Raw genomic sequence first — 12,431 nt, 5'->3', positions numbered from 1 at the left:
CTTTGCCACATTCGTACTTCACTAGATCAAACTGGATTAGGGTTTCCATTTAATACCACGTTTGGGAAAACTTTTGGGGAAAGTTCTCGGAAAATGTAAAGATACTTGAGTCAAAGGAATTTTGAAACGCAAATGTGTTTGGTAAATGGTGCCATGAAAGTTCATTGTGAAGTATATTTGAACAAAATAGTGTTTGGATAAGTTAATTTGCAAAATGCTTTTGTTATTAAAAAAAATGGAAAAAATGAGAGTTGGCCGGCAAGGGCTTCGCCGGTTACCGCCGGCGAAGGGTAGGCGGTCCGGCGAGGGGGAGGCGGCGCAGTGAAGGGTAGGCTGTCCGGCGAGGGGGAGGCGGCGCGGCGAAGGGCGGCGTCCGACTAGCATCATCGTGTGGAGGACACGGCTCGGCGAGGGTCGCGGCGACCGAGATCTCGCGAGCTGGGTCGCCGCGATTAGATCGAGCGGCACCGGCGACCTCCGCACGGAGGTCGCGGCGCGGCGGGTCGAGGTCCGTCCGACGAGGTCGCAACGACCCAGATCGTGAGATCTGGGTCGCGGCGACCCTCGTCGGAAGGTTGCGCGACCCGCCGCGCCGCGACCTCCGTGCGGAGGTCGCCGGTGCCGCTCGATCTAATCGCGGCGACCCAGCTCGCGAGATCTCGGTCGCCGCGACCCTCGCCGAGCCGTCGTGCAACCCACCGCGCCGCGGAGGTCGCCGACGCTCGCGATTTGGTCTCCGCGACCCAGATCTGCGCGACCAGATCTGCGCACGATCTGGGTTGCCGGCGTCCTCCGCGCGGTGACCCTCGTCGGACGGTCGTGGGACCCTAGCCGGACCACCCGCCCTTCGCCGCACCGCCTGCCCTTCGCCGGACCACCTGCCTTTCGCCGGCGCCTGCTCGCTGATGCTGGCCGTGTTCTCTCGGTAGAGAGAAGGGAAGGATGAAGACGATGAACAGTAGTCGGGGTAAAGCCGGAAAAACGAAAAATTAACAAGGATAATTTCGGAAGAAAAAACCTATTATTATCAAAGCCAGCATGCCGAGAATGCCCAAGGCAGCCCCCAACCTGCCTTGGGCTTTCAGCCTTGGCAAGGCTTTGCCTTTGGCAAAGGCAAGTGAAAAAAATTTGCCAAACGCCCAATATTTGGCCCAAAGGCCTTTAGACCCTCAAGGATCCTTGGGAAAGCTGTTCCCAAACGGAGCCTTAATACCACGAACTCAACTTTCGGTCATATCCTCATAGTGACTAATTATCATATAAACAACTCGAACCCGGCTTGACTTTAATCCGCTAGAGAATCGAGAGCCACTAAAAAGAAAGCGATAATGACGCGAAAGGAAGAGCAACAAAGAAATTTGGAGATCGAAAGTGAGTTTCACCGGATAGGGTAGTCGCTCTTAACGTTATCCGAAGATTGGCGATGCATGTGGGAGACTACAACTCCTGCGTGTCCATTTCCACACGTTTTTATCAGTGCGCCCCAATTCAAATAGAACAGCAAGGTACAACGATATTTAGGGTGCATACGGTAACATTTCTATTCCCGGAAATAGTTTCTTTTCAGAAACATTTTTCTCTATTGCTGTTATCGGGAATAGTTTCTGAGCATTTTAAGGCGTTTGGAAACTATAAAAATTTCTATTCAGGAACAAAATACGTTTGGTACAACTCCAAATATTTTTGTGACTTAGAATTTCTTTTAATATATTAGTAATTTTATTACTTTTTTTTTTCTTTTTCTTTTTCTTCTCCTTCCTCTTAGCCAATCGCCGGCCTTGGCCATGGCTGGCCAAACGAGGGCCGGCAAGGTCCCCCAGAGCCTCGCCTGGCCATCGCAAGGCTCGGGGGGCCCCCGGCGAGGTCGCCAAGCCTCGTCTGGCCGGTAGCCGGCCATCGCCAAGGCCAACAACTAGCTAGGAAGAAGAGAAGAAAAGAAAAGGAAAAAAAAAAAAAAACTTGTTTCTTGAATTGTTTCCAAGAATAAGAAGTAACTTTTTTTGTTTCTTATTTTTGTTTCAAATCTTTTCTTGGGAATAAAAACTTATTAAACACGTTTCTACTCTATTTCTACTCTTAGGAATAAAAAACGCATTTCTATTCTATTTCTACTCTCGGGAAAAAAAAAATAGAAACACCTGTTCTTGAGAGTGTTATCAAAAGCGCCCTCAATGACCTAGTCACTTGATTTCATGTTTCGTTTCCCCTACAAGGAATCATTAGACAATTGTTCTTGTTCTCCTCAAAACGAAAAAAGGATGCACTGGTGTAATTAAGAAATAACCTTTTTAAACAATTTTTTTCCTTCTCTGTTTAAGGATCCGTTTGTTTCATGGAAAATAGCTTTCGGGAAAACATTTTCCAAAATTTCCGATGTTCGGATGGTGGAAAATAGATGGTCAAAGAAAATGTTTTCCGGTCAATGAAAAATCTCCTTGTAAGAATGTGGAAAATGATTTCCTCTTTTGAGAAGAGGATTTCCATAACTTCTTTCACCTTGTTTCTTTTCATTTATGCTTCTTTTTCTTTTTTTTTTTTTTTTTAAATCGAGTTTTAATTTTTTTTTTCCTTTTCTTTTTTTCCATTTCATCTTCTTGCCGGCGACTGGCTGCTAGCCAGCTCGAGCCTCCCCGGTGAGGCCGAGCCCTGCCAGCCTGGGGCAAAGCTCGGGCCTCGTCAGAGGTTCGCCAACTCTAGTGAGCCGCAAGCTTGATGGATCTAGTGGCGAAGCTCGAGCTCCCAATCCAAGCGAGCCCGAGCTCTGCTGCTAGATTCGGCGAGCTGGGCGAGGCTCGGGCAAGATCGGCCAAGCCTTGAGCTCGCCTGATTCGGCGACCAGGTCTTGGTTGGCCACCAGGCAGCCGACCATTGTCAAGCATGCAACAGCAGAGGAAGGAGGAGTCGAGAGGAAGGAAAAGAAAAAGGAAAAAGAAAGAAATAATAAAAAATAATAAAATTTCTATTTTTAAAAATACAAATAATTAAAAATTCATCTTTTTAAAATTAAAAAATAAAACTATTTTTTTGGTCAATTAAAAATATTAGCTAACGAACAATGAAAAATATTTTCCACTTGAAATTTAAGTTTTGGCCGAACACTAGAAAGCAAAGTCATTTTCCTGGGAAATGACTTCCAGGAAAATATTTTTCGGAAACATATTATTTTTCGCGAAACAAACAAATCATATGATTTCTATGTAAGTTTGATTTGCGCGGTATATGATCGTGATAGGTGCGTTCCGAAAGCTAGTTTTTCCTCAGCTAATCCAGTGCCTGGAAAATGACTTCTAGAAAAATATTTTCCGGAAACATAATATTTTTCGCGAAACGAACAGACCATATGATTTATATGTAAGTCTGATTTGCGCGGTATATGATCGTGATAGGTGCGTTTCGAAAGCTAGTTTTTCCTCAGCTAACCCAGTGCTTCTTTCAGCATCATGGTACTGTACGTCGCGATCTCATCTTTTGCCGGGAGGCATGACTCATGAGATTTTCACTGCTTTGCCCACGTTGTTTATTAATCATGTTTCGACGATCAATGTGAAACGGATCTTCATTGATGTCTTAAGCGAGCATAAACATGATATCATCATCAAGTAAGCGGGAAATTACCGATCGAGGGGAGTCTGCATATCGAACTGCAGAAAGATAAGAACGCCCACTGCGAATATCTGCATCAACAACAAGACAAGGCACGATGAGCAAAACCTTTGCTTCTTTTCTTTTCCTTTCCTTTTTGCGGTCTACCCATTTTCGGAAATGACGTATACGAATTCTATATCGAAGAAATGATGGTTTGTGATCATTGTAAAAGGAGAAAGAATTCAATTATTTCACTGGTGCATGTGTGTGGGGACATATGCTGCATGATCATGAGGACGGCGTTACATCGTCCGCCGAGTTAGATCCATTGCGCTATTGAAGAGACGAGGAATAACAGTTCCAATCTTTTGTTCTAATCCTAACGAGCTTGACCCGTTCATTAATTATTAAATTCTAACTTTTGATTTTGATTCGCCTTCTTAAACCAAACCTTCAATCTCTTTCTGTCATTTCCCCTCCACCTAACAGTCTCTCCTAATCGACCCTCATACAACCCCCGAAAACCTCATCACGTATCTCGGCCCGTATATATTCGCGGTCTCTCCCTCCGATCTCATTGCACCTCACATACAGAAGCACACACAAACACGCCATTCCTCTTACCGCTCCAAAGGAAAAAAGAGAAAGAAAGGAAGAGGATAAGGGAGGAGGAGAAAGGAATGGGGTCTGATGCAGAATCACTGGTTCACGTGCTCTTGGTCTCCTTCCCCGGCCAAGGCCACGTCAACCCGCTGCTCCGGCTCGGCAAGCGCCTCGCCTCCAAGGGCCTCCTCGTCACGTTCACCACCCCCGAGAGCATCGGCAAGCAGATGCGCAAGGCCAGCAACATCGGAGACGAGCCCGCCCCCGTCGGCGACGGCTTCATCCGGTTCGAGTTCTTCGAGGACGGGTGGGACGAGGACGAGCCGCGGCGCCAGGACCTCGACCAGTACCTGCCCCAGCTCGAGAAGGTCGGCAAGGTGCTCATCCCCGAGATGATCCGCCGCAACGCCGAGCGCAACCGCCCCATCTCATGCCTCATCAACAACCCCTTCATCCCGTGGGTCTCCGACGTGGCCGAGAGCCTCGGCCTCCCCTCGGCGATGCTCTGGGTCCAGTCCTGCGCGTGCTTCGCCGCTTACTACCACTACTACCACGGCCTTGTCCCGTTCCCGAGCGAGTCGGCGATGGAGATCGACGTGCGGCTCCCGTGCATGCCGCTCCTCAAGCACGACGAGGTCCCGAGCTTCCTCTACCCAACATCCCCGTACCCTTTCCTCCGTCGGGCAATCCTCGGACAGTACAAGAACCTTGACAAGCCCTTCTGTATATTGATGGACACGTTTCAGGAGCTCGAGCTTGAGATAATCGAGTACATGTCCAAGATATGCCCGATTAAGACAGTCGGGCCGCTGTTCAAGAACCCGAAGGTCCCAAATGCGAATGTGCGTGGGGACTTCATGAAGGCTGATGACTGCGTCGGGTGGCTCGACTCTAAGCCTGCGGGGTCGGTGGTGTATGTCTCGTTCGGTAGCGTGGTGTACCTGAAGCAGGACCAGTGGGACGAGATCGCGTACGGGCTGTTGAACTCCAACGTGAACTTCTTGTGGGTGATGAAGCCGCCGCACAAGGACTCCGGCTACACCGTGCTGACGCTGCCCGAGGGGTTCCTGGAGAAGGCTGGCGATAAGGGGAAGGTGGTGCAGTGGAGCCCCCAGGAGCAGGTGCTGGCCCACCCGGCGGTGGCGGCCTTCGTGACGCACTGTGGATGGAACTCGTCGATGGAGGCGCTCGCGTCGGGGATGCCGGTCATCGCCTTCCCGCAGTGGGGGGACCAGGTGACCGACGCCAAATACCTGGTGGACGTGTTCAAGGTCGGGGTCCGGATGTGCCGCGGCGAGGCGGAGGACAAGCTCATCACGCGGGACGTGGTGGAGAAGTGCCTGCTCGAGGCGACGGTCGGGGAGAAGGCGGCGGAGATGAAGAGGAACGCACTGAAGTGGAAGGCGGCGGCGGAGGCAGCCGTGGCGGAGGGAGGGTCCTCGGACAGGAACATACAAGCGTTCATGGACGAGGTCAAGAGGAGGAGCGTGGAGGTGGCGCTCGCCAAGGGCAGCAAGTCGACGGTGGTTGAAGCTCCAGCGGCGGTCAGAGAAGGAGCAGCGACCAATGGAAAGGTCGAGCTGGACTCCTCCTAAAGGGAGGACGACGTGACGTGGCAAGCATCGACACGTGGATGAGTTGATTAGAAGGTCCGACCCAAATCGGACATAGTTACATTGTGGGGAAAGTAAGTGGAATTAATTTGAGTATAAATCAGACCTGATGCTTTAGTTTTGGGAATAAATCATGCTATGGATAGAATAGGGCGGGACGGTCTCATATTTTGGTTCAATGTTCTCGAAATCTTGTAGCAATTTGTAATCTAATCTAATTTTATACGTTCCTCCTATTCCAAATCCTCCGCTCTTGCTTTTGTTATCCTTGTTTTAGTTCGATCTCACATTTTCCCTTTTTTTTACTCGCCTAAGTAAGGTATTCCACAAACCAACAAGAAGATTGAGTTGATCTCCCCCCAATCACCCAGTAATTTCAAGTCCTAGCCTTAGCGAACAAAATTTACCGGCCATTGTTTTGTTTCCTGATTTAAATAGTTATAGTCTAAACTTTTTTACTTTAGACTAGACTCATGGGCTTAAACATGGTCACGGTCAATTGATAAAATAAAGCCTTCTTAAGTTCCACCCCCATCGGCTACCGCCTTACACGTGAAACGGTTGACCCGCGAAGCTTGACGGAAAGTAAAATTTTAATGGTTTTAATCGAGTTTACCGGTAAATCCCCGCTTCACTTCTGGTTCATTAATTACTTGTCAATTGACCGGAATGACTTTTGTAATTGCGGGTTTTGATTACCCGGGTAATTGCAGAACATCGCAGGTTAACAGGCCAAATATCCGTCCCTAGAATATCGGGAAGTGACAGCGAATGAAGGGTTGGATGGTTGGGATTCGTCATGTTTCTTAATTGGTGTTAAGTTCAGCTAACGCTTGCTGGATTTCGACCTAACCCTTTCGTGAAAAAACGTAAATTTTAGGGAGGGTGCGTGTGCGAGGTCTACCGTCCGTTCTTCAGAAACGTGACCATCTGAAAAGGAATCGGCAACTGTCCCCCGGGTCGTTACCTAACCATTTCCTTGGCTAGGAACACGAACTTGGAAGTTCAAGGCGAGCAAGGAGTTTCTGTCATGTACCTGTTCCTAAAGCAGCCGCGATTGCCTTCGGGCATTTATTTCAGATTCACAGCTATTGCAATCGTGTCATCCTTCCTATTTTCATGCAAAATCCTACTTTTAGCTTCGGCTACCAGTTTGGGGGGCGAAAGTCGGCGTTGTGCTTGTGAATTGATATGAGTCTAAGCATAGGACGGCAATTTTGGATGTGATGTGAGAGGTTGTTACCTGACTGAGATCCAACATGGAATTGGAGAACAGCATATCTAGAAGTGAAAAAAGACAGGACAGAGCTCACGGTCCGGGAGAATTTTCAGTTCCCACTACGCATTCATTTGAGAGCCGGCAAATCTGAATTAATTTCAACTAGCATGCATTTCGCTTGAACTTAATCATCCAGCATTTGTTTAAACATACTGGCCTCGTCAGCTGTACAAAGATGAGGAAGGATATACAACTTATACTTCTTTCGCATATTTCTGATATATTGTGTACTTACAACTCGTAGGAGTCATTCAGTTCAAGAACTCAACGATTTTCCAAACGACGTAAAGAATTCAATCATATGGTCGTAAACATCTTCCTTTGCCTTCAAACCCACAATGAAGTCTACATGACCATATTTCTCTATATACAGTAACTCCGGCTTGGACTGCAATTCTTCAAGAGTGAGCTGGAGATCCGCCTCGTCTGCTAACGCGTCATTGCCTCCATAAGCCATCCACAATGGCAACGTTTGCGGGATGCTTTTAAGATCGAATGCTGGAGGTTTCAACTGACCATACATCTTCATGTTCTTGAAAAATCCATAGTCATACATGGCAAAACTACCCTTGCGGATCACTGCCAAGCAAATAAAAAAACTGTCAGAAACCAACCATAAGGAGAACAAAAGCCAATGTAGCATTGATGGAAGCATAGAAAAGTAACTACAAAAGATGTAGAAGAGCCGTGAACAATCCCTTTTTTTGAACAAAGTACTTAAGGAAAGAACTCGTGATATTTTTTCCACTTTGTGTTCCAACTTATATCCCTTTTGCTGTTTTAGGATTTATAATGCGTCCCCTTCTGGGAGTACTTTCTCACATATGGCATGGTGCCATTGGTGCCTAAACGATGAAAACTTTCAGAGTTTCACGAACTGAAAGAAGGAAAATTCTATTGACACGTGGGTGAATACCAAATTTAGAGAATGAAAGAAAAACTACACGCACCTACATAGTGTGTTAATTAGAAAAGCCAATCCAAAAGATCATGCTGGAATTAAAGAGAAAAAAGTATTGGCTCTTAATCACCATGCCTCACTTAGTCAAGAAACAAGGAGGCCTTACATGAAAGTGCCAACACTGAGTGGTGGATCTTAAATCGAGAGGTCACTTTAATATGATCTACAATTTTCAAGATTTTCTATTATGGCTGAAGCTAAATTAAGATTATCCAATCACTGATTGCAATTAAATGAATAAGCATACTCGAACAAACGCACGCGAAAAAACTCAAGAAAAAAATTTATGTTGCTAGCACACTGTCAATTGGTAATTTGGGGCTAGTAATATAGCAGAGCTTTTAATAATCATACTTTGAAAAAGATGGCGCAAGTTCTTCGAGGATGATGGGTGAGGTTCATACTCCAAATAGAAGTCCACTCGTGAGTTATTGAAACAACAATTCTTCCCTGCAGTGTCATCATAACCATTTGTCAAAATTCAGAAAAGGAATATCCATACACACAATGCTTCCCTGCACTTTGATGTTCAGCGTGAACATTTTCGTTCCACAGTATTATTCAGCCACTACCAATATCTTATGCTCTATAGTTTCAGAAAAGTCGGAACCAGCCATAAAAGACACCACAGTTCTTTTTTCTTTTTCTTTTTTTTTTTTTTTTGGGGGGGGAAGAGACCTGTTATGGAAGTCAGCAAGTCATTGCACTCTATGTGTCCGTCGCACACAGAATCCAAAAGGTTGACTCCGATTTCACTAGAGGATTACATGACAAAAAAGTATGAAAGTTAGAAACATGTAATGCTCAATGTAATTAAATATAAGAGAAGAAGTGTGGCCAAACCTTCTGAAGTTGAGTTGATGAATTCCCATTGCAACAACCATCTGTCCAAGAAAAGCATGTGGAATCATCAATTCATTGTTGGGAAGCCATATAAAGCAACGTTAGAGATTAAAAACTACTCACCTGATCAAGATGCATGCTGACCATTCGAAGAACAAGAGGAGCACTGACATGTCCCAAGTATGATATTGGACATAGAAGGGCAGCTGCTTTTACCATTTCTGCTATGGCTGGCTGAGTTAAAGCAGCCAATGACATGATTGTTCCCTACGAAGAAAACAGAAGAACAAAGTTCACAATTAAGAAAACAAAACCAAGTTCAGGTAATTCTTTCCTTTCCATCTTTGTTTTTTGATCAGCCAATTAACTGCAAGAGAAGAAATGCACAAACCTGCGAATGTCCAACAAGAAAAACTTTGGAGCTGGTTATCGAACTTATATAGCGTATCATCTCTGCAAGGTCATACAGTGCCAATTCTTCCCAACTCCAATCCCAAAAATCCTGCAGGAAGAAAGTCTTATCAGTGCGGTATGCATAAAAGTATACACTGACATGCTTTAAACAGAACAAAACTCCTCATTCAGCTGCCATGAATAAACTTATATGGTTTTTAAGAGCCAAATCCCCAAGCATGCCCATCTTGAGATGCGTGGGTACACTCATAGTCTCATTCCATGAGACACATCAAGCAGATAGAAAGATGCGAGAAACCACACAATACCTTATCTTTCTCTGACAAAGACACATGCCCATGACTCCAACGTGTTCCACGCACATTTCCAACCCAGACGTCAAAACCATGGTCTGCTAGGATGAAGCCTAATGATTGGACTGGAGAATCTAGGAACCACACATCACCTGCCTGTTTGCAATTGATTATTGAGGAAATAATAATGTGATTGAATCAGTCATACTTAGTGTTGACTTATTTGCATCTCAAAGGTAATAACAGCATGGACCACAATGTTTATAGCGTCATTAGTACTTCTGCACCGAGATAGTCAAGTGAATGCATGCAACTTTGAAATGCGCTTGTGAGAAATTTGATGCACAACAGCTTGAGAAGACTGGAAAAGGGATAAAGCAGCAACTATATGATGTATATCACGCACAGAAAATATAACTACTGTACAAGACAATTTAATGAAGTAATCTTCCGATGACAGAACCAACATCAGAGAATATAGTGCATTGGAGTCTCAGGCATAGTAGAGTGATGCAATGAAGAGTTTTAAGAAAACGTGCATAATCTGTTAGAAAATTCTTTTTCAACATTTTAATGAAAGTCCACTGCCATAAGTTTTTTCAATACATTGTAGAAGATGGCAGTGAAAAAAAACTCCAAAACAACAATACTCCAGAGGAGGTGCATAAGCTAAAGTGTACAAGCAGCTCGATCAAGTGTCTAACAGAAAATTATTACCAGCTCACTGAAGTATCAATAGAGAAGTACTGAGAGCACGACTAAAAAATGTGGAGAGAATTGTAACACCAATCTAAAGACCGCAGGAAACACAGAAAAGTAGCATGTGGAAAAAGGGACTAATCCAATGTGAAGACCCCAGAGATTGCATCCCAGAAGATCAATTAAACCTTGGGTTGTCAATTTATAAAGTTCTTTAGCATCACAGGTTGCATCAATGGAGTGGAATGCCATTCTCGCTGTGAAGTCGATAAAACCAATGACAAAAATGGAGAAATGGAAATCACCATGAAAAGCCCGTGCTGAAGCAGAACAGGAGGAGCCCCTTCTGCCCCGAATTCTCTGTTGCCGAATGAGACGCGTTGAAGGGCCAATAAGTAACCATCCTTCGTTTCGACCTGCCAAACACAAAATGCAACGAAGAATTAGGCTCGCCCGACATTAAAATTGAAGAAAAAGGAACTGAAATCTTCCAGAAAATTGCCTTTCTCCGCAGCTATGCTCGAGAGTCGAAGCTCATGATGCATTCAACAACCGTAAAAAATCAATTCTTCACAACTTAGAATTTCAGATAGATAACGAAGAATTTCCGGAACGAAATCCCTGTGCCTTCAGTTCGAGCTATTAAAAACACAGAAACTCGCAAACTATCGAAGCAGACCTCGAGAAATCTGAAGAAAAGAAAAGAAGAAGAAGCATTCGGCTAAATCCTCATTGAGAGAGAGGGAGAGGGGAGAGAATACGGTGTGCTCGGCGCAAGGATAGCCGGCGGGCTCGATGAGCTGGGAACACAGGGTCCGGTCCGGCGATCGGGCTAGGGGACCTGAATCGACGGCGATGCCCCCGCCGGAGCCGGCGCTGCACAGGGCGACGAAGCCGGTCGCCGCCAGCAACACCGCCGCCGCCGCCACCGCCGAACGCGACGGGCGCAGCACCATGTCTACTACTCCAAGCATCTGACGAGGCGGGAGAGCGAAGCAACTGCCTCGATCTCTTTTTCCCTCTTTGAGCAGTTTTTTTTTTTCTTGACGGAACTTCCTGCGCGAAAATTCCACGTGGGATTTAATTTGTGGTTAAAAATGATGCTTTCGGACTCGTGGTATTTAATGGGATGAGCTGGCGCGAGCCCAAGAGTGACGGCGACGTGATGATGGGCCGACCGGCCCATATGGTTCGAGAAACATCAGCCGTCCGACCTTTAATGGGCCGGGGTCCCGATCGTGTCTGGTATCGAGCCCACCATATCAACACCCACGCAATCGCACGTGGGAGTGAAAATTCATGGGAAAATGGCACAGATGGTCACTCACTCTCGAAACTTTGATCTATTCAATAACATTAACTTTCGCCTCAGTAGCCACCCTTCCAACTTGAAAGGAGGAGCTGGGGTTCAAATCCTCATCTTCTCAGGCGAGATTGAGGTGGGAACGATTTCATTTCAGGAGTGGATTTCAACTCCTACGCCCTTTAAGGAGGCAGAGCAAAAATCTGAGACTGAGTAGTAGAATAGGATTACTTTATATTGATATGGTGTTTTAACCAAATAATATATATAATATAATGTGAATATATCTAAGTTTATTACACCACCCATCGTTGCAGCGTAGAGGGTAGAGCTTGTATTCTCCACCGAGGAGAACTAGGTTCGAAGCTCCTGCGAAGCAGGGAGGCTGAAGCGCTGTGTGGTGCCTTGCCCGGGGTGCGTGGGTGGTGGTTTCCTGCGTCCCTCTCCAGGATTTACTCTCCGGCTGCTGGCCGTGCGGGGTTCCCTGGGTCACCAAATATATATATAACTTTATTACATTAATAACTAAATTGTGAATAGAATATAGCAAAATCATATTTCTTATCATAGTTCTATCTGATTAGATATTTATCAAGTTCTATTCTGATTAGATATTCAGACGATTAAATATATCCCAAGTGTGAGACACAGGGGGATAGAGATGAGAGAGAGCTTCAACAGTGGGAACCTATCTAGATAACTCCTCAATAATATATAAGCAAAAATAAAAATGTGGTCCGATTTCCATGGGAAACCAAACGAGCAAGTTGTCCAGTTTCAAATGCGACGTGCAGCCTGCACCACCGTCACTCTTCCAAGAATGACCGTATCGTCAGCT

General features: G+C 45.6%; 2 protein-coding genes across 2 annotated transcripts; one reads left to right on the top strand and one right to left on the bottom strand.

Moving 5' to 3' along the window:
• Positions 1-4,151: 4,151 nt before the first annotated feature.
• On the top strand, positions 4,152-6,044 carry LOC104418694 (gallate 1-beta-glucosyltransferase). The gene has a single exon (XM_010030108.3). The coding sequence runs from the start codon at positions 4,266-4,268 to the stop codon at positions 5,781-5,783; it is 1,518 nt and encodes a 505-aa protein (XP_010028410.1). The 5' UTR covers positions 4,152-4,265; the 3' UTR covers positions 5,784-6,044.
• A 1,128-nt stretch (positions 6,045-7,172) lies between these two features.
• Positions 7,173-11,310, bottom strand: LOC104418693 (triacylglycerol lipase 1). Its single transcript, XM_010030107.3, has 9 exons — positions 11,052-11,310; positions 10,596-10,706; positions 9,607-9,747; positions 9,276-9,386; positions 9,008-9,151; positions 8,885-8,925; positions 8,720-8,796; positions 8,396-8,491; positions 7,173-7,659 (listed from the first exon to the last, which is right to left on the bottom strand). The coding sequence occupies exons 1-9, from the start codon at positions 11,262-11,264 to the stop codon at positions 7,337-7,339; spliced, it is 1,257 nt and encodes a 418-aa protein (XP_010028409.2). The 5' UTR covers positions 11,265-11,310; the 3' UTR covers positions 7,173-7,336.
• Between the last annotated feature and the right edge of the window lie 1,121 nt (positions 11,311-12,431).

This window comes from Eucalyptus grandis, chromosome 9 (assembly GCF_016545825.1).
Source record: "Eucalyptus grandis isolate ANBG69807.140 chromosome 9, ASM1654582v1, whole genome shotgun sequence".
NCBI classification, from domain to species: Eukaryota; Viridiplantae; Streptophyta; class Magnoliopsida; order Myrtales; family Myrtaceae; genus Eucalyptus; species Eucalyptus grandis.
This window is presented reverse-complemented; position numbering and strand designations above follow the sequence as displayed.

Excerpts from the sequence above, each read along its gene's own strand:
- LOC104418694 (XM_010030108.3), top strand. The coding sequence starts at position 4,266 with ATGGGGTCTGATGCAGAATCACTGGTTCACGTGCTCTTGGTCTCCTTC.
- LOC104418693 (XM_010030107.3), bottom strand. The coding sequence starts at position 11,264 with ATGCTTGGAGTAGTAGACATGGTGCTGCGCCCGTCGCGTTCGGCGGTG. Across the intron at positions 8,926-9,007 it reads TCAGCATGCATCTTGATCAG|ATGGTTGTTGCAATGGGAAT; the intron begins GTGAGTAGTTTT and ends TTTCTTGGACAG. Across the intron at positions 8,797-8,884 it reads CATCAACTCAACTTCAGAAG|TGAAATCGGAGTCAACCTTT; the intron begins GTTTGGCCACAC and ends GTAATCCTCTAG.